The sequence below is a fragment of the Pseudomyrmex gracilis genome, unplaced genomic scaffold (genome assembly GCF_002006095.1).
Source record: "Pseudomyrmex gracilis isolate BER0280 unplaced genomic scaffold, ASM200609v1 scaffold_85, whole genome shotgun sequence".
Classification (NCBI taxonomy): Eukaryota; Metazoa; Arthropoda; class Insecta; order Hymenoptera; family Formicidae; genus Pseudomyrmex; species Pseudomyrmex gracilis.
Window position 1 is genome coordinate 503,185 of NW_018020669.1, and position 21,821 is coordinate 525,005.

Genomic DNA, 21,821 nt, shown 5'->3' on the forward strand with positions numbered 1-21,821 from the left:
ATATATATATATATATATATATATATGTATATATGTATATATGTATGTATGTAATGTATTTGTATTTATTGTGTTTTACAATAACGTTTCTCTATATTTCTCCGCTCAATTGAAATATTTAAACATTTTGTTTGTGCTCGCGCTGTTAAAATGTTAGGCGCTGCTGGGAAATACAATTTATGATTGAAATACCCATTTATAAACTTTCCTCTGTAGAATATTCCTGTTATACCATTCAACGAGAAACGCGTACGCGTGTTTCGAATGTTTCGGCGAACCGCGGAAAATCATTCCGATCATTTCTAGAGGAAAAGGCGACGAGGGGGGAGGGGGAGGGGGGCGGGAGAAACGTGTGTGCTCTGCTGTATTTGTTAGAATACTGTGCACGGTCGAGTGCGGTTTTAACTTCCGTAGCTGAACTTCGAGTTATGCGGTGCGGCCGCCCGTAATTTACTCGACATTCTCGCTGATATAACTATGATATACGTTGATTAGAATTTATACGAGCGCGGACAAATAATAATCAAACTTCATCATGTTCTCCGGAGCGTGTGTGTGTGTGTGTTTGTGCGCGCGCGCGCGCCTGCGCGCGTAGGCGGTCGTGCTCGCGTTCGAGCGTATCGCGCGTTTATAATTGCGTCTAATTAAATGGGTGTAACGCAAGATAGCATCAATGCCGCGATCAAGGCGGAAATTTATCAAACTCGTAATGACTAATTAGTAAATCATTGTCCGCCGTGTGCGGGATGGCGTGTGATGTCTGCAACACACGAGTAGTCCGTGACTACTTTAATCAGAAGTTAAATAATAAAAATAGTAACAATAATAATAATGGCTTTATTGAACACCGCGCAACAATATGCAATACGCGCAATGTAATATGCAAAGTAATGTAAAATAATATAATCGTAAGACAATTGCGAAAACAACGAGTGCAACAACAACTGTATTATAATCAAAAATATATTTGTTCGCGATCGTGTGATAGACTCTTTGGTTTTTTTTTTTTTTAGACATCACACGAATAAAAGAAAACTCATCTGTCGCTTTTTATTAACAAAAAGCGCGAGAATTTTTTGTTGCCAGGCAAATCTCTCACAATATTAAACATAAATTAGAAAAATAGATAACGGTGACTGAAAAAAAAAAAAAAAAAACACCATTGCTAAACAACAAATCCGACTGTGCCCGGAGAATGTTTTTTTCACGGTTGGATCTCTTCCTCTCTGCGGATTTCGTATTACCATCTTAATACATCCAATTTGATATTGAAGAACTTCATTTGCGAATTTATATAATTTAATAAAACTTTTTTTTTGAAACTCCTGAATAAATATGAGAAATATAAACTTTTGTTCGAGAAGGTTTTTATTTAAATTCTAAAACTAAAATTGCATTTACGCGACAAAGTTGCGAGGAAAAAAAAAAAAGCACGCGCGACGTGACTGCAAGGTAGTAGATTTCCGGCAAATTTCAGTTTCCTTCTGCACACGCGCGCGCGATCATCGCGACTACTTCAGAAACGCGACACGCTACGTGTTAATTTATAACTACTACTCGCAAGCGACGCTTTTCTTCAATATGTAGTTAGAAAGAGGAAGATGAGCGCGTAGAGAGAATTTCCACCTTTCCGACATGAAGTAAACAAGCGTGTCTCTTGCTGTCGGTTGAGATCGGCTTGGAGCAAGTTCGACGTTTCGTCGGCCAATCGGCCGGAAAATTGCTCGTTGACCGGGGTCCCACCAACCGGAAGTGCAGAGCCTTCGCGCTCGAATCGGCGAACAAGACGGTGGAAAATTATCGTGTATACGTGCTGCCAAATCGACGATCAAGTCGTAGCCGATAGCACACCCACTAAGCCGAAAGACACACTTAACTATGAATTCGATCACTGAAATCGGTTTTCAATTCACAACAAGAGGAGGAGAGAAAGTGTGTATACTTGTATTTAATATATTCTTCAAACAGAATATAAAAACTTTTAAAACACACACATTATTATATTTATTATTAATTTTATATTAAAAACATTATTATTTTATTAATGATTAATATTATATTAATAAGAATGTGAAAGGGTGCGAGGAAGAACATTTGTGTGCAAACCTCTCCCTGTTTTTAACTTAAAATATTAAATACATCTTAAACTCTAAAATATATTTCGATCGAGAATTAAATTAAACTGCACTCTACTATTAATTCAAGAATATAATTTTGTTACTCTTCCTCGCGCTGGCTCTCCCTCGGACGACCGATTCAACAAAAGCCTTTAACTTTGCAAGCGCATATACAATTATTGATTCTTCGTTACCTTTATCAAGGAAATATCAAGCTCCCCTTAAGTTAATCACAGTGTTTGCAGTCGAAAGGTGTCTGTGTCGAAATAGTTTTTCGAAAACCTCTCGTATATCTCGGTAATCAATCCTCAGATTGAAACTGCCGTTAAAATAAAGTTCTCTCGAAATTCGCTGAGAGAGAGAACCAGGTTTTATTCGCTATTTACACTTTCGAAGTTCTCACCTCGCCTCTAATTTTCAATCGCCTGTAATTCAAAAACTATTCTCCGGACTTTAAAAGCACTATTTTTCTTGGCTCGTGTTCCAGCATCTGCGGTCGGAAAAAAGTTTCGATAGTTTCTACGTTGTGTATCGCACGGACGCATTAGAATGATTACTGATTCTTTTTTTTTTTTTTTTTTTTTCGCAAAATGTGAGTCAATCCCATTTCGTGATTCTCTCTATGTAGTATAAAAAAAATTTTTACCACGCGTGTTTCTCAATTCTCTATGAAATAAAGTAACAATTCTTTATAAAAAAAAAAAAAAAAAACAAGTTTTGAAATATTTTTCTTCATTTGTAGCCACAAATTATGCGCAAAACTAATAAACATTTAAATACTTAGTACGTGCCTACGTGCAGTACTAACACACATATACATACACACACAAAACTACATGTTTTTAAAATAGTCTTCCCAACAGCACGTTGGTGAGTCTAAAATACGGTCAAGTAGTTAAATCACGGCAAACTGCGCGGTATTCTTCGCGCTGACCCGCGCACACGTCGCCCTGCATCCCTGAGTATACGAAGTGGCGGCTGAAACTAATTGTAAGTAGTAAAATAAATCTCCGCCGCGGCGTGTGGGAGGAATGGCTAGGATAGCAAACGAGGACATTCAAAGGAATAGCGGCCACAAACAAACTGAACATAACACGCGCCGGTAACGCGCTCGCGCAAGAATTATTTTGTTGAAAATCGCGAACACATAAAATATATTATGTCGTCAAATGTTAGATACAGAGAGAAAGAAAGAGAGAGAGAGAGATAGAGATAGATAGATAGATAGATAGAGAGAGAGAGAGAGAGAGAGAGAGAGAGAGAGAGAAAGAGAGCGAGCGCAATAAGAACCAGACAGACACAATTATTTCCTCGGAATGCAGGTTGAGAGCGCGCGTCTCTCTTCGTGTTTCGAAAATCCGCGTTGTAAATCAAGGATTATTTTCGTAGTCGCTAAAATTAGTTTGCGTCTGGCGTTATCGGCAAGTAGGTCACGTCTATCTGCAAATAGCGCCAAATCCGGCACAAACGCCAATCTTAATTTACCGTTAAACAAATCATCTATTTCAACCACCTGCGTTTTACGGCATATAAATCTCTAACCGTTCACCACACGTAGAGAGAATATGCACACACACCTCTATTGTAAAATAAAACTTTAGAAATAGAAAAAAAACAAAACAAAAAAACAATATAATAAATTTATATTTTTTATTAAATTAAAAAATCCTCACTTTTTTGTTTGGTTGCACTGTGATGAGAAACCATTTCGATAAAAAAAAATTTTACCACGTGTTCGATGTAAGTTTTCTTCTGTTATTGTCGTATGTTGACCTTAAATCAAAAAAGTCGGAGGAATCGCGCAAAAAATATTTTGCGCGGACAGATACCGACGCTTTCGTTCACAGGGTTTTCAGTATACCGCGACTCGCGCATTTTCCAATAAACAGATATGTGACTGTTCTGTCACGGATGAAGCTTCGTCGATATCCTACACGTTACCTATATATGTATTACACGCAACATTTTCATCTGAAAATGACATCAAGCAGATACTCCTTCGTCGGAATATAGTGCCGCGATATCCCACTTGCATTTTACTGTTCTCGACACGACGAAACAGTATTGTTCAAGTGGTCGTTTGTTGACACAGCACCACCAACGTTGGAAGCTTTGGAACACTCAGCCTTATCTCGACTACTGTATACGCAATAAAAAAATCATGCGTTTGTGTATTAAAATTTTCTTACGTTTCACCTCGTTTTTGATCATTATCCCGATGTAAAATTAACATACAACTGATATTATTTTTGTCACGTTTCACGTGTATTGTAGATTTATGTCTCAACTTCAATAACATTTGACATTTTGACACTTAAAACTGTAAAATATTATTTTGAGCGTTTCTTAACACACTTATTTCGCTTAATCTACACATCTCAAAGTCAAATTCAACATTCTAAGAAAAGTCGAAGTAAATCTTAAAATAATCACGAACTGTGATACGCAAAATAATTTTATTAAATTTATCAAAATCAAAGTTGTGAAATAATTATATTGTTACGTGTTTTAATTGAACGCAAAAAGTAAATGTTCTTTTGAACGACCTACATTTCTTCACGAATTATCGTAACTCTGTTTTAGTTTTTTAATTATTCTATATAATTTTAAATCTCACTTAAAATCAAAATAATAACAAATATAAATTTAAAGTACTTTGTCAATTACTTAACATTACTAGTTTGTCAGTAATATGACTGAATTAACTTAAAATTTAGAGTGGATGTAAAATGTAAAAAAATGTCCCAGAAAGTCCACTAAAATTAATATTAACATTAAAATTAAAAGTAACATCAACATATTTCAAATTGTTTTTACCGTGCATATTTTTAAGCGAACTGTTTTTAACTTTTTTTTTTGTGTGTACGTGTGTTTCAATATATACATATACGCGCAATAAAATTACAACATCAAAGTTCAAATTTACACAGAACATGACTCTGTCATTCGCGACAAAAAAAAAAAATTGTTCTGCTATTATATAACCAGCAAGAAAAAACATTTTCATAGTCTGCTGAATTTCATCAACAAATCGTTTTGTCGACAAAACGTACAATTCAATAGCAAATTTTTCTTCCTGGTTCCATATGATAATTAATCTTCTTGCTATTCTTACTGTTCTTCTTTTTTTTTTCCGTGTCGTTGAATGGAAAAATTCTCTGAACTCGTATGTACAATTGACTAATGATTGTCAAGGACCAAAGTAAAAAAGAGCATTTGGATATTTTTTTGCGTTCGGCATACATTTTTCTTCCTCAAACTTCCTCATATACAACAGACGTGCTCTGTTCAATTCAGAACGTCTGTTTTCCGGTGCAAGTACTTGGTCCTCGTCAGCCGTTGCTCGTTGCGTCGTATATTGCTCTCAATAAAATATGGAAAGTGGCGAAATGAACATTTTCTAGACTGCCAGTTTAATTTCGGTCGAAGCCCGCGATCTTCCCTCAAGCCTTCCTTCTCTCAACGATGGAGACGATTAGCTTTGTAAAAGAATAACATCGCATCCATCGCGAAGATGGAACGGCGGTTGCATTCCGTTGAATTTTCGACAACGGCGGCGCGCGTCGCGAGAGAGTTTCCTCCACGACGGCAGACACGCGATATCGCTCTCCGCGCGCTTCGCGAGAAAGCGCCGCGGCGCTGATGCGCTTTCATCATCGGGCGGCGGGAATACCTCGGGCAGGTGAAATGAAATCGAAGAAGAAGCGCGAAGCGGCGGAAGAAAAAGCGCGAGTAAGAGAAGAAAAAGGAAGAAAACTCAACAGGGAGGGGGGGAAGGGAGGGGGGAGGGGAGAGGAGGAAACGTAACGGATCGGTACTTTCGCTCGCTGTTCGTGGGCGATGGTCCCAGCGGTGATGGTCGTGGAGTATTCTTTCGCTCGCGAAATCGACCCTGGCTATCGCTCTCTTTTCCGATCTTTGAAAACGCCGCCGCCGCCGCCGCCGCCGACGACGACCTACATTTCCGCGGGAATCGTCTCGGAGAAAAGCTTCTTTCCGCCGTGGAAGAACGAGCCGCGAAATTGGTCGGATGAGAGCGCGCGAGACTCGATGGTTTCTAACGAGCAAATATAAATTATTAGATCGAAAAGTCGACTGTGAAAAATGTCCCTCTCTCTCTCTCTTTCTCTCTGTCTCTCGGATTTGAAACGTTCTCCACGTAATAAGAGGATGGGGTGGTTATTGTCGCGCGCGCGCGCGCGCGATACCATTGACGTGTCGAGCACGGGAAAGAATTAAATCAACGTCACTCGTTATGCGATATATATATATCTATCGTTGTTGATGCTGCAATAGGTCATATGTCAAGGGGATGTTTCGTTTCGTTTGGAGTAAACACCGCAGCGCGTCGATGTGTTTTTAATCGACAACATGGGGATGTATAATTATGTTAGGTTACGTGTGGAAATGTAGTTACGTCTGGATTTCCAAAAAATTATGATACGTGTGCGCACACACACACACACACACACACATTGTTACACATATATATTACACGCATATATTAAATTATGTAATTAATAATAATGCTCTGCTGATAACGGTAATAATTATTGACATTATATTATATGACATTCATATTCCACTGTTGTTATTTGCATCTAATTAACGTTGTATAATACTAATTTCCTTGGATTACCGGTGTACACGCAGCTCTGGTGAAAATTTTAATTAAGGCGTCATCGCATGTAACGCCGGTTAACACCGATGAAGTGCGAAAGAACCTGCTAGGGAGGAAACTCGGTCGTTGCGTGTTAAGAGAACGAGAAAGAGAAGGGCGAGAGAGAGAGAGAGAGAGAGAGAGAGAGAGAGAGAGAGAGCGGGACGGAAAATTGTACACGATCTCTCGTAAGAAGACGCTGCTGCACACTGCACGCCGGGGAACGATAACGGCGGTCGGGGCCGTTCCCAGATGCATGCCAGAAACCGAATGTAAACGGCTGCTGCGCACAACTTAATTAATTAAGCTGCCGCTCTTTACGTTATTGCGCCGCAGCCGATACATTATCGTATCGGTTCGCTCTCTCTCTTTCTCTTTCTCTTTCTTTCTCTCTCTTTCTCTCTCTCTCTCTCTGTGTCTCTTCGTCGAGAATTTTCGTTTTGCACGCGAATATATTCGATGTACTATTTTTTTTAATACAGATCTTGTAGCATCGAAACTTTTCAAAATACTTATCGATCTTTGTTCCAAACGCGTCTTATCAACTATTAATTTTTTAATCGTCGCAGTCACGAGAAGAATGTCGTGCGTGTCTCTAATTACTTCGCCCTACTTTGTCTCAAAAGCCCGACGCAAGAAATGCTTTGATCCTTAATTATTGCAAAGTTTTTCAAGCTTCAACGCGAATGACAACATCGCTGTACATAGTATAATGCATATTGCATTATACTATTGTATGCACGGGAGTTTCTCAGGAAAACTCTCCGGGGGCGCGGTAGACAATTTCGAAACTTTGGCTATTATGTGCTTTTTTTTTTTTTTTTTTATTCACAACGAGCGGGCGTGCAACGCCCTCCTCCTCCTCCCTCTTCCCTCTCTCGTCGTAAATATTACCTCATCGCTCTTCGAAGATGATATTTATCATGGCGACCGTTTAATCCACCGTTCTCCGAAGTAATCGCGAAATTGCTCGTCGCTGCTCAAAACTGCGACGCACTTTTTTTTTCAGCGCCGCGCTTGCGCGTTCCGCTTTAATTTCAGACTACAAGCTGCGACGGTCGAAAATCGCCAACGCGTTTTCGGCGTTTCACTTCCGCATTCTTGTCGCGGCAAATATTTTCGGATACGCCACACACATCGCATCTCGACATCGATCACACATCCTCGGTTCCAGATCGAAAACAATTTTTTTTTCTTTTTTTTTTTTGTTTTTTTTTTTAGTCATTCGAACGCGCGCGATGTGATGAAGCATCGTTAACTGTCGATATTTGGCCCAAGTGCCATATAGCATTTTCATCTGTCCCGACCTACGTGATACATGTGTACTAATACGCGTATATCTTTTTTTTTTTTTTTTAGCGAGACGATGATGTTCGACGACGCGTCAAAGTTTCCGGCGGGAGAGGTGAAAGAATTTCACTACGAACATTTCCCTCTTCTTTGCAAGATACAAAAGTTGTTTTTTTCTCATCCGTGCGAATATCCTTTTTTGTTTTTGACGTCTCGACGTTTGAAGACGTTTTTTTTTTCCTCTTTATTTCGTTGCTCACAAACTCCTAATTCTCCGCAAGAGATGAGTTTTATTCCGCGCGCGTTTTCAAAATCACGCGCTGCGCATCACGGGCTGTTTAACGTCTCATCTTTTCTGGCATATATATGTTTTTACACACACACACGATATACGGATATATATCCGGCGAGGTTGGTCCACGGTTGGCGGATCATAGCGTGTATCGCGTGATTCGCCCGGAAAACTGACATCGATCAATCATATCGCAGACGAGTGTCGGTTTCCACGAAACCTCCCCTGACGTTCGTCACGTTTTATTACAATGCTTTATACGCCAGAATGTACACACGGCTACGGGGATATTTTTTCGTAGAAGGAGGGAAAGAAAAAAAAAAGCGACTCGACCGAGCCCGCAAATCACCGTTTGCGACGAATAATGAAATTTTGACGCCGCGGATCGGTACTTTCTAGCAGAAAAAGAGAAAAAAAAAAATAGTATCGCGCGACACGCGTTCTAAAAGCTCAGCTGTAGTAATTTCTTTTGTCAGCTCGTGCGCGCGATTTGTCTGTTTGTTTTTTTTATCGTCTCTGAAATAACATGGTTGCAACTTGATATTTTGCTTTGACCTGATTTTTTTAGACGGCGACTTTGTCGCTCGCCGTCGCGACGCCTTATTACTGTTAGAATGCGATGTTGCACCGCCGTATTTAAACTCCGCCGTACGTATTTCTTCTTCGTCTCCGTAATCTGCGAAAATAGATTTAAACGTCACCCCGTATTATTTTTCTTACAATCGTATTTCGAACGGTTTTAATGAGCGCAAGATGCGCGCGCGCGCAAATAAAATCGTCCAACTGGAATTTTACGGTTGTATACTTTTGTATTTATGATAACGGACGGACTAAACTCCGAGAAGATACGGTTCGTAAAAGCCGGCAAAAATAACTGCGTTTCAAGCTCAGTCATGAATAACTACATATCGGATACCCCGAAAGCGCCCCGCTTGACTCGCGATTTATCTCTCTTCGAGATAAATCGGATCGACGTATCTCCATCTGTGACGGATCTGAATGAAAAAAGAACTTGTCGTTTTACTCTGTGTGTGTTTTTCGCACAGAGACGCCGCGCATTAAACGTCACCAAAGTCAGTTTCTTCTCGCGCGTATTTTTTTCGCGCCCCCCCCCCCCCCGCTCTTTCTCTTCTTGCCGCGCGTCTTCTCGGCGCGCGCGCGCACAAGCGATGTGACACAAGCCCGCAATTAAATTGAAACCGAGCAAAAAATTCGTCCGTAATGCCGCCCGCGAAATCCTCTCCGGCTGCGCGATCGCGGAAACTAGTTTCGCGAGAGAGGCGGGCGGCTATCGAGAAGTAATATAAACTTTATATCCCTCTTCACCGGGGCGGAGAACTCGTAAGACAAATATATGTCGAGACCGTCGTTTCCGGTTCGCGCGACGGCTTACGACGGTGCTTCCACGGCGCTACAATGTAAACATATATCGCCGAGGCGTATACAGATATGAACTTATATATATATACGCGGCGTGTGTCTACGCGGCACGCTGTAGATATATATATACATGTATATATATACGTATGTACACACACACACACACACACACACACACACATACATATATGTATACATGCAGACGTAACTCCGCCGAGTTTTCAGATTCCGCCGTAAAGGTGGGCGAGCGCGTCGTAAAAGAATTGCGTTAAACTTAACGCTCGGCCGTTAAGGAACATCCTGATAAAATAAAATCTTAATCCCGCGCCATCCACGGAGTGGAGATTTAGGATCGTCTCCACCCTTGTCTTCCACCCTTGCCATCGCGTCGAGACGGGGGGGAGGAGGGGGCTCGGTCCCCCCGTCTTCTCGGGAAAGATCAGCCTTAACGCTCCAACGGACCCGACTATTAAGCGTATATCTCGTGTCGCTTAATCCTTTCGGACCGAAATTTTTATTTGTCCGCGGGAGACTTTATTTTTTACAGCCTAAAAAAAAGGAGGAACCCCAAAAGGGGAAACTAAACGGTGTTATTCGCAATAAGATATTTTCCCCCTCCGGGGGAAAGCGAGCTATTTTCCTCTTATATATATATATACCACACGCAGCCTCGGGGCTGATATCCTCGAGGCTCTCCCTGTTTAAAATTAAGAACATTTAACTTTGTCGGTAGGTCATGTAGAATTTAAGTTTTTAAACGACTTTTTTCGACTTTGAACATTTTAACTTTTTCGAAAAAAAAAAAAAAACTCAAGTTCGACGAGATTGAGATCGTCCTCAAATTGCCCCCCTTCCGTTGTTGTTTCGGCGCTTAACGCGCGTTTCCGCTTTCTTTTTTTTTTTTTCAGCAAGAACGGATACGTGTGCATCATGTTCCACAAGAGGGACGAGCACGTAATAGAGATGCAGCTGTCGGAATGGGGCCAGCAGCCCGACGATATATGCAACTCGAGCACGTTCAACTCGCACACGATGCCGTACACGACGTTCATCAGTAAGTAAATTCTGATCTCCTAATCGAATTACGCATTGTCGTCGCACTCGCGCGGCAAAATAACTAATTGAGCTTTAATGCCGGGTGTCAACTTTACGGACCGGCGAACGGTAATATACGCAAATTTGATTACGCTTAACAGTAGTGCTCTCTCAGTTGACGGATCGCGTTATATATGTTTGTTGCCGGTGTAGTTTTGAATTAACGCAGTTTAAACGCGCGGCTATATCCTCTCCCCCCCCCCTCCTCTCTTCTCTTTCTTCCCGCCGTCCCGTCTCGCTCGTCGCCGTTAATGCATCCCCTTGGCATTTTTGCCTTTGTCGGTATTAAGCGAGCGATACTTAATCGAGTAAATTAATTTGCCGATATTCCGATGAAACGGCTCTCGCAAATGAACTTGCAGTTTCTTTTGGAACTTATCAAAGAACGTTCTCTCTCTCTCTCTCTCATTTTCATTTTTTCTCTTTACGTAGGAGCGAGTTGCATTACCGATCAATTAATATCCGCGGCTTCTTAATTTGCTGTTCGCTCGCTTCGACGCGAGAGCGGGGGAAAAGCTTTAGCGCAATAAGATGCGCTCGAATATTCTCCCCGAAGTGTAAAATTGCCTCACGAATTCACGAGGGAGTCATTAACGTGAGAAATGTCGACGCAACGCGATCGTGAAATAGTGCGGCCATTTTCTTTTTTTTTCTTTTTTTTTTCGTTTTGCCCTCCCCGAGCCGGAAGATTTAAGTAGATTGGACGCTCTGGAAATTTGGTCGCGCCGCGGCCGGAAACCGGAATCAGAAACGGAACGGTTTTGCTCGATGATTTCCGGGCGCGTCGCATCGCGCCTACGCCCGTGCGCGCGCTTCTTCTTTGCCAATTCGGGTTCCTCCCCCTTCGGTTTTTCTTTCGATTCATTGCCCGCGTCCTCCCCTCTCTCCCTGATTCGCGCATCACCCCCCAATCTTATCGAATTATCACCGACAGGAGATAAGCAAGCGGCCGGAGTGATATCCGCGCGCGAAACCGTCCGATGGGATCGGAAACGATATACTGGATCGGTTTATTATACACTTGCGAGTAATTTTTTTTGGTTTGGTTTTTTTTTTCTTCAAATCGTCGCGCGTAAAGCGTATCAATTTTTTTATCGACGTATTTATAACTCCCGCGCACTCCCGCTGATATCTGGAAAATTGCACCGTTAACGAAAATATATTACATTGTATGTGTGCGCGGAAGTCACATATATCGTCGTTTCTCGCGAGCTCTGCTGACTCCGCCGAGCGCCCAATATAGGATACTCCACTCGGGGAGTTCCGAATAAAACGTGATTCGCGGTCTAACGAAAGAGCGCCTTGTTTAGCTTCTAAAGCCAATTCCAGACATCGATCGTGAGTCCCGGCGACGTCGGGATGAACTGCGCTCTCTTTCTCTCACTCTCAATCTCTCTGTCTCTCTCTCTCTCTCTCTCTCTCTCTCTCTTTTTCTCTTTCTATCTCGACAGACGATTCACTCAAATGCACACACTCGAGCTCGTGATTTGTCTCGGCCTTATATAGTCTTCCCGGTATCCTGACACACCGGTCCATGTATGTTTGCCGGGCAGACGTGTGTATACGTGTATACAAAAGCCTTTCCGCATCCCCGACGCTTCACCTGCAGATCCCCCGATCAATCCGTAGTCGATTGTTTTCCTTCGCGAAAGTTTGATTAAAGTTTCCAGCAACCTTTTACCGTTCGACGTTGAATATCTTTGTACCTAATTCTCAATTAAAATTCTTTTAAAGCGGACAAAGTCCACTTAAGATTGAACGAGGAACACGAAGTTTTACTCACTCTCTTTCTCTCTCTCTCTCTCTCTCTCTCTCTTTCTCTAAATATGTTTTGTTAATAAAGTAGCTATTTTTTCAGTAGTGCGTACGGCTCGATAATCGACTTCGCGACGTTATTCGAGATAAATCTAGTTATGTCAAGTTTGTGCGTGTGTGTGTGTGTGTGTGAGTATTTGAGCGAAGGATACATAGAGAGAGAGACAGAGATCCGTATTACATACTCTCGCGCGGTGTGGAAGTACCTTCTACTTCTGTCTACGCGCGGGAAACGCGCGTAAAGGAGTCGCGGCGAGAAGTTTGCAAATGGCGGAGTTTAACAATCAATCCGCGAGGCACGGCTTTACGAGCGCATAAAGGATCATATGCCGGATCCGTCGTAAAGTCTCTTACCGCGTCGGCTCGCTTTTCAGTTTCTCCTTAGCCGATTCCGGTAACGTTGACGAAGAGCCCGGAATCGTTCCGCCGGTGTTGGAATTTATCGCGCCGCCATTCGCCACTCGTCTCTTTCCTTTGTGTGTCGCACTTTCAGAATGTCTGCGCGCGCGCGCGTGTGTGTGTGTGTGTGTGTGAACACACCCGCGTGTTACCCGCATTAACACTCGGGAAACCCGCTCGGCTGAAAATTACGTCGTTGTGAGGCAGCGCTTCCCAAGCTTTTTAGCAGAACCGAGATATTAACGTTACTCTCGGTCAATGTCTTGTTTACCTACATGTATACTTTTTTTTCGTTTATACGAAAGAAAACCAAGATGAGCTCTTACGCAAAATTCCCAAAATTCATCTACGTAGTAAAAAAAAATGTCAATTTTCAGTGGACCTTCTGAACTAGTAACGTTAAGTAATTGATAAAATATTTTATTGATACAATATTTTATATTTATTATCTTGATTTTAAGTATGATGTAAAAAAATAACATAGAATAATTAAAACTACATGGAAAAATAATTATATTAACTTGTAAGAAATGTACTTAAAAAAAAACATTTTTTGTGTTAAATTAACACACGATATTAATTGTTTTAACTTCAATTATGGTAAATTTGATTGTTTTGTGTGTCAAAGGTCGTGACTATTTTAAGCTTTACTTTATCTAATATCCGAAAATGGGGTTTCGAGTTTAAAATCGCGTTGGTGTCTGATACTATCAGGTTGCTCTTAAAATCTTGATGAACTGAAATGTTCACGAAACGTCTCTCGATGTAAAAACACAATACTAACGCGATTCAAACCCGAAAACCATTTTTGGATATTAATAAAACACACCGCGAAAGCATCAGATATCATATTTACTTTATCTTTTCGTAGACTGTCGAATTGAGTTTGAGACATGTAGATTAATTGAAATAATTGTGTTAAAAGCGCTCGAAATAATTTCAGAGTTTTAAGTAACGTAATACAAAATGTTAAAGCTATGAAGTTGACACAAATCTAAAACATAAAAACGTAACAAAAGTAATAACACAAAGAAATTGTGTTATCCTATTTTAACGTGTAAACAATTTGTGTTATTTTGTGTGCAAATACAAAAATAAGACAAGACCTTTCTTTCAACTTACCGCGCGAAATACCGTTTGAACATTTTTTTTTCTCACTCGAGTCGTCATCACTTCGCGGTATAGAAATTTGCGTTGCGCGTTTTTATATTGTTATTTAAGCTAAAAAAAAAAAAAAAACTTATCGCCAGTTGAGAAACACTGGTGTGAGGTAAGCAGCAGTTTGTCCTCGAGGCTTTTAGTCTCTTCGTCGGCGTGGTAGCAAATATAAAACCGCGATAAAGAGGCAAATATGAAAGCACGATTCTTTCACGTCGAACTTGGTGAATAGATCGCCTCGAGAGACTTGCCGTTTTGACGTCGGGCACAATGAACAACGCTCACTCCCTCGCTCACCTCCGCACGGATCGCGGATCGTGTTGCGCTAATTTCCTACAGGAACAAAGTACAGAAACGCGTTTACTTTAGCGTGCAGAACACGTCGACTGCGTGTCGATCGCGTATCAAATTGCTCGGCTAAAAGTTACACTGCAATGTAAGCAGGATCTCTCTCTTCTGGGGCGCTTACCGCGGACGGATCGTATAAAGAAAAAAAGTTAATGGCTGTTGTTTGCGCGTAGAAAAAAATTTACAGACAGTTTTTTTTTATATCCTCGCGGGTCTGTTTTTTTTTGGGGGGGTTTGTTTTTAATAATTGATCCGGTCCGCAAACATTTCTTCTAAAAAGTGAGTTTTAATTCTTTCTCGCTAAGGAAACTTTTTCCTCGCTATTTGATCGCCACTCGAAGTGATTCAATTAAGCCTAACATTAGGCGCAAATAGATTTAAGTGTTTTCAGTATGTATACACTAAAACTAAAATTAATTTTGACGTTACTTTTAGCTTCCGACCCGATGACCCGACAGTGCCCCAATCTCGGTCGCTACGAGATTGTATCGTTGGTTCGATCGACGAATGCCGACAGCGTCGAAAACGTATTGGCCGTCGACGGCGAGCAGCACGTTGCTAACGCGGCCGAGATGCACGACGTGAGAGTGCCATCCACGCCATTCCCAAGCCAGTGCCACCACGGAAGCGTACGTAGATTGGATATCGGTTGCAGGACACCCGATCGCATGGAGTTCGCCACGTCTTGCAGCGACGAGGCGTTATCCGGTAAGGACTTACCGTGTCGCGTCTGCTATTTTGTTTCAAAAACGCCGTTCTTCGCGCGCGAACATTTTTATTTTGAAATAGAATTTTTTTTACTTTACACTTTTAGCAATTTAATAGTTTCGCGCGTCAGATTTAAAAAGAGGACTAGCGAGTTTTATGATATTTATGCGCCTTCTCTTTAGTTTTTTTTTTTTTTTTTTAAATATCCATCGATTTTATCGGGACAGTTCCAATTGGTTTTTTAATCTCGCGTCTCCATTTTTTAGAAAAACTTTTTGTACGTGTAGGATCTTTGTTTATTTAATTGTTTGAATAAAAGAAGTTCGCTCTTTTATTAAAATATAATATAAGTCCAATTGTTTAAATATAGAAAAAAACTTCTACACTTCTAATATTTCAGCGATACGAAAGTCTGTATTAGAGCGCGTATAAATCTTTTCCGAACGTCTTCTCGACGGACTTTCCGTTCGCTTTCCTAAGTATTGCATCTTTTATCGTTACTTGGTTTTGCCACTCGCCTTCGACCCCTCGATAGGGCAATCGATACTCTGAGTAGGGGAGGACGGAAAATATTTGTTTCTAAAAACGGTCGTGACGTTGCAATCTCACGTCGCGAGAATTTTCAACCGTTCGAAAATATGATAGGTAAAATGTGTACAGGTACAATATAATTTCAGTTCTCGGACGACACTCGTCGCCGATCAATTATTTCGCTCGGTTCTTCTCCGGAGAAGAAGCGCCGAAAACGTTTCGGTTCTGTTTTTAAAAAATAAACACTGAACACGTTCAATAATAAGGCACGCGTAGAGACAACTTTTGTCCTGTCCTACGTGTTTTTTTTTAATTTTATTTTAATTTTTTTCAGTTTGCTTATCAAAAACTAGAGCGTCCCGAAATCGACGACGAAATAATCTCTCATCAGCTTATTTTAGCTGCGCACACAGATCCTTGGATACGATATTTATAGATGGGCCAAAAAACTTTTGTCTTGTAATTTGGAACAACTCTCCTTTTGTCTTCGAAAACACCGGTTTTAAAAAGTAGCTCGAGGCCAATCTCTCGTGATGGAATCAGTCTATTATCTTCTCATTTAGCTTGATATAACACGCACGCTGCATTTGATTTGCTTTCTCTACCCTCCCCCCCCCCATTCTTTATTTTTGCATTTTATTATACGCCGCGAAGAGATTCCTTCCGATTTCTCTCTCATGATTTCGCTTTAACCGACCGAGGAGGAAAATTTAAGCGCCGCGAGACGTCTGATATAAGCGAAGATCCCTTCACGTATCCACGCGCGAACGACGAGTTTCGAAAGCGTCCGGAAACTTCGACGAATTCTCTCGACGTGTGACGGGGATCGGCGACAGTTAACACGTGTCATCACCGTGTCGTCATCTTTGAATCTTGCCGCATTAACTTCCCTTATCTCTCAGCTCGTCGAACCGTGTAATACGATATATACTAAAAAAAAGAAAAAAAACGCTTCCGTAAAATAACGTAAAAACACGTCGTTTTAACGCGACTACGTGACGACGATTCGTCAAAAAAGATTTTAACGACACGGTTATCGCTCGCGTTGGCGTATTCGAGGAACCGCTTCGTGCGGTTCGGCAGAATGTTCGAACGTCCCCGACTGTTCGCTCTAGAAGAGAGAAGAGAAGACCCGACGCGGGGGTTTGAAGCACGTCCGCCAAGGAACATCTTATCGGATTACCCGCACCCTCCTTCTTCGTCCTGTCTCCAATTCGCTCGCGCAAAGTTATCACAAGTGGTGATAGTTAGTTTGCGGGAAAGGCAACGGACGTCACGGGTCGCCGGCATACAGCGCGCTTGCTTCTTACGCTCGCCCGCGCGCTAACTTCCCGCGCACTTCGTTTGACTCCATACATAAAAATTGACACGTCGCCCTCGCCCCTCGCGTTCTTTTCGTCGCGCGTTTTCTCCAACGTGAATGCGGTTGCCTGATTCGCTCACCGGCGGTCACCGGAATCGGTCCGCCAACTTTTGCGAGAATCACCAACCACCTTCCATCGCGGCGCGCGCGCGCGTTAACACGGAAAATACTCTCTTCGATTAATAATAATAATGATAAAAAAAACTACATTATCGCGTTTAATTTATCAACTCGTTGACGAGATATGGCTTTTTCGCGCAAAACGATCAATCAAAATATGGATTACCCAGTACTTTCGTGTTTCCAAGTCTACATCGACGTTGGTAAAAGCCCGCGTGTTTAACTCGACAACAACAACGATGATAACAACAAAGTAATTTAGAGCGATTTCCGGATTAACTGGATTTCCGGAAAGATAGAACGCGGATTATGTGTCCCTTGTGAAGGGAGAGCAAACGATACGTATTACACCGGGACTCGTTGCGCACGCTATGCCGATGCTCTGTAATCCGCGAACGCGCCGTTGACGTTACACAGGAATCCGGGGAGCCTGGAATTATTTTAGCGGCGCGAGAGAGTTACCCCGAGAAGAGAGGGAGGGGACATGTTGACACAACTGGAGGATTTAGGCACTTGAGCTCTCTCGGCGCTTCGCGGCTGTCGAATTGTATTGCGAAACATAGATACCGGCGATGAGGAATGATGACACAATACTGCGGCGATGAAGGAGGCGCAAAATGGCTATTCAGACTTGTCGCGTGTAAATACTCTCGCTCGCGGCTTTGTGAATGAGGTTTGTGTCGCGCGCGATTGTGTGTGTTAATCGCGTGACATCGGATTAATTTTTCGGGCCGCGCGCGAAGACGGATTTTTCAGGCCACGCAAGTTGGCCTCTAACTCGCGAGTTATCGTCGCTAATTTTGTGCGCCAGTTTCTCGGAGAGATCTCGATAAAATTAAAGTTAAGGTAAAAATATACGAAGTTATACGGACCACCCTCCGATCTCAACAATTTTGACATATGTTGTCAAGGTTACTTCCCTGAGTAATAACATGAGGATTTTAGCCGTCGCTCGTTGTTTGTTAAAAAGTTATAAACAAAAGAAGTTTTATAAATGAACTCTTATTTTCCGACACCATGTACATTTTGTTTGTGTTGTAAGAGTGTAGGCAGGGAACTTCGCCCCCCCCTCCCCCGCAGAGGAAGAGCTTTGCACAAAATAAATATAAACACTAAAAAATAAATTTAAACACTATAAATATAAACACTATAAACTTTCAATTTATAATAATGTTGTGATAAAAACTTAATTCAGAAAACGAATAAAAAATTTTTTTTGCGCCAGCAACACCTCCGATATAAGGTTTTTTGATCAACTGTTTTGAAACTTGGCACTAAATAACTAGAAACTATATATACTTTAAATGTATGTTAGAAAATTAAGTCAGAAAACAGATTTTTTTCGCATCGGCAACACCTCCGATATAACTTTTTTCAGTAAACTCGTTTGAAACTTTGCACAAAATAAGTACAAACTATAGTGCTTTAACTTTATGTGTATATAATATGTCATCATAGTCGTAGTCACGTGATCAAGGTCATTGACCTCACCGCAGTCACGTGACCAAAGTCATTGACCTCACCACAGTCACGTGGCCGAGGTCATTATTTTGACTGTTAGTGTGATGTAAAATTAACATATAAAATAATAAAAAAAGATACATGAAAGTAGTTATAGTAACTCGTAACAAATGTAGTTCAAAAAGAACATACTTTTGTGTTAAATTAACACATGATAATTATTTTAACTTTAATTTTAAGAAATTTGATTATTTTGCGTGTCAAATTTCAAGATTATTTTAATATTTTGACTTTTCTTAGAATGTTAAATCGTTACCCCGGGACATGTAGATTGAAGTAACTGTGTTAGAAGCACTCGAAATAATATTTTATTTTTAAGCGACAAAATGTTACGTTATATTGAAGTTGACATAAATCTAACACACATGGAAATACATTACAAAAATAATAACATATCAGTTGTATGTGAATTTTATACATTGAAGTAATGAAACGGAGTTAACGCAAAAATATGTGTCGCCCGATTTTAACACCGTGTGCTACAATTTTACACAAAAAAAGAAAAAAAATTTCTTTTACCTTCTCGCGGATTAATGTTATTAGTCGCGATTCTAATGTTCGTCGAACCGTTTCATCCAGTAGGAATCCGCGATGATGGATCGGTAAGCACAATCGACTTTTTTTTCTCCCCCGGGACGTCGTGTCGTACACGCGTCCGACGAACAATGGGTAGAAAATTCTACATTTATTCTGATATATCAACGTCCGCTTACCGCGCTTAGTTTTTACCGTTGATGGGTGCCATCGCCGATCGTTGAACACGATGCGCGGTCTCGCGTTTCCTCTTTACGCGAAGTCACGAGCTGTCGAGCGACCGCAGTAAATTCTCATCTTACTATCTTGCAAGTACGATCGGGTATCGTCGCTCGAAACGTCACGCCTGATATCGATGTGTCGGAAGGATTTACGGCTCTCGTTTATTCCTCTTCCGTTCTCGCGCGCGCGCTCGAGCATTGTTACGAGCGGAATGCGAGCGGCGAGAGCAACTGCCGTAAAAAAAAAAAGATGATATAAAAGTAGCTCCTCAAGCGGTCGAATCAAATTTCGTCCCGCTTTTTATCGGCTTAATTGAATGCTCGAGGAATTATGATTGTGGTGTCTCACGTTTTCGTGTTACACGAAAAGTTACACGAGCGGCGAATCCGCTCGCGCAGCAATTGTTCATTTTTCCGATTAGTATTTCTAAAGTGTGCGATTTTTTAAAACGATGTTAAAACATTCTTTTTTTTACTTGATTCAAAGCAAAATAAACATTGAAAAAAATGTTTGCCACAACAACAAAAAGATTTAATTTAAGAAACATTTAAGTTAAGTTTATTAAATTTGTTGTTTTGCCAATAAAACATTGCGATAGCGAATCAAACAATTCAAAGAAAGCTTAGCAAATTTTTCTTCGCCGGCCGTGTAACAGGGAAACTTTTTTTCCACCTACAAGTATTCGATTATTTCGCGATGTCTCTTTTTTCATAACAATTTGTTAGACAATAAGTTCGCATGGAACATGTGTCGATCGAGAAATAATCTCGCTCAATGTCTTGGTGTACGAGTTACTTTTTTTTTTTTTTATGACAATATCTTGGAGACGAAAAATTGTGTTTCTCGATAATTTTAAAGTCGAGAAACAAGCTCAACGGCAAAATGACTTCAAATCTCATTAGCGAGTTATGGTCGGTTTTTCTCCCGTCGAATTTGCTCCTTGTGGCTTAGCATGTTGTTGTGTCGCCAGGCTCTTCATCAAATAGTCTTAAAAACTTCTCCTATATTGTGGCGTAAACTTGCTCTCTACTTGCGTAGTCTTACTCTCTTTCCCTCTCTCACTCTGTCTATTCTCTTTTTTTTTTTTTTAATTTTTTTTAATCATAGATAAATGCGATTGACGTTTTCTCCCGCAAAATTTCTCGCGCGGGAAACAAAATATGTGAAGCCAATTTTTTTCCAATCGGTTTTCACTAATTCTCTCTCTCACACGCACACGCACACGCACACGCACACACATACACACACACACGCACACTGCACGCTTTGTTTTGCAGAGTACTTGTGCCACGGAACTTGGGTCGAAAACGATACCGCTTACTTGGTGGCCAGCACCGACGTCGGACGTTACTGCCTCGTTTACAGCGCGTCCGCCGCGACGACAGGAAGTCGTGAACTCTCGGTGACGGGTCATCTCGCTTCCTGTCCCAGGGCCTCTCATCGCCCTCATCCAGTCTCGTGGCAGGTTAACCTCACGTCGTACGGTGAGCATTGTTAATTCTGGACGCAACACGCGCCTCCACTTACACGAGTTTCTCCGGTGTTAAGAGGTAGTTTGCAATTTGCGCGGTTGTTTCGTTAGAAAATTGTTGCAATTATTATACGTAACAAGAGTAATAATGCGCTTCAATTTATCTTGTATGTCACTCCTCACGGCGAGGAAAACTCTCTGTTTTTCAATTTAAAAGGAGAGAAAATACAATGTGTGGTTTTTTTATAGGTTCTTTTGTTCTATCAAAATTCTGCGCCTTATCGAAAATACTTGATGTGCATATGTTGCAGCTCAATGTGGCGATCTCTCGTCGGCGGCTACGTGGGCGCTCAGAGTGCCGGCGTCTCTTCTCTACACCGTCTTCTTCGGCGCGTTCCTCGCCAGATACATCGTAAGGTGATGCCACTGAGCCGAGACGCGCCACGCATCAGTGGCAGTATAGTTAAAAGAACAGAGAGACTCTTAATTATACGATAATTACGTGGTGATTATATATAAACGTTTTTTCTTTGCGCGCGGAGACGGTGAGGTAAACTAAATAATCAATCGTAGGTTATAAGTGATTTTACGCAAGCGCGTGAGGATAGCGATGAGCAAAACTGGATCAGGTGATTGCGAAAATTTAAAAAAACAAAAAAACAAAAAAAAAACAAAAAAGCAGACAAGTCGGAAACGGGTAAGGTATTATACATATTACATGTACGCCGGTCCCGCGAATGTGGCAGCAAAATGCGGATGCGAGGATTATACGAATGTAAATAAAAAAAAAAAAAAAA

The 21,821-nt window shown here is 41.3% G+C and overlaps 1 protein-coding gene across 1 annotated transcript in view; it reads left to right on the forward strand.

Annotated features, from left to right (window-relative positions):
• Nucleotides 1-21,821, forward strand: part of LOC109855264 — a 261,852-nt gene extending 240,031 nt beyond the window's left edge. The window contains exons 9-12 of the mRNA XM_020429317.1: nucleotides 10,648-10,793; nucleotides 14,990-15,262; nucleotides 20,831-21,037; nucleotides 21,336-21,821. Coding sequence (XP_020284906.1) covers nucleotides 10,648-10,793; nucleotides 14,990-15,262; nucleotides 20,831-21,037; nucleotides 21,336-21,445 — 736 coding nt within the window. The 3' untranslated portion in view covers nucleotides 21,446-21,821. The remainder of the gene's footprint in view (nucleotides 1-10,647; nucleotides 10,794-14,989; nucleotides 15,263-20,830; nucleotides 21,038-21,335) is intronic.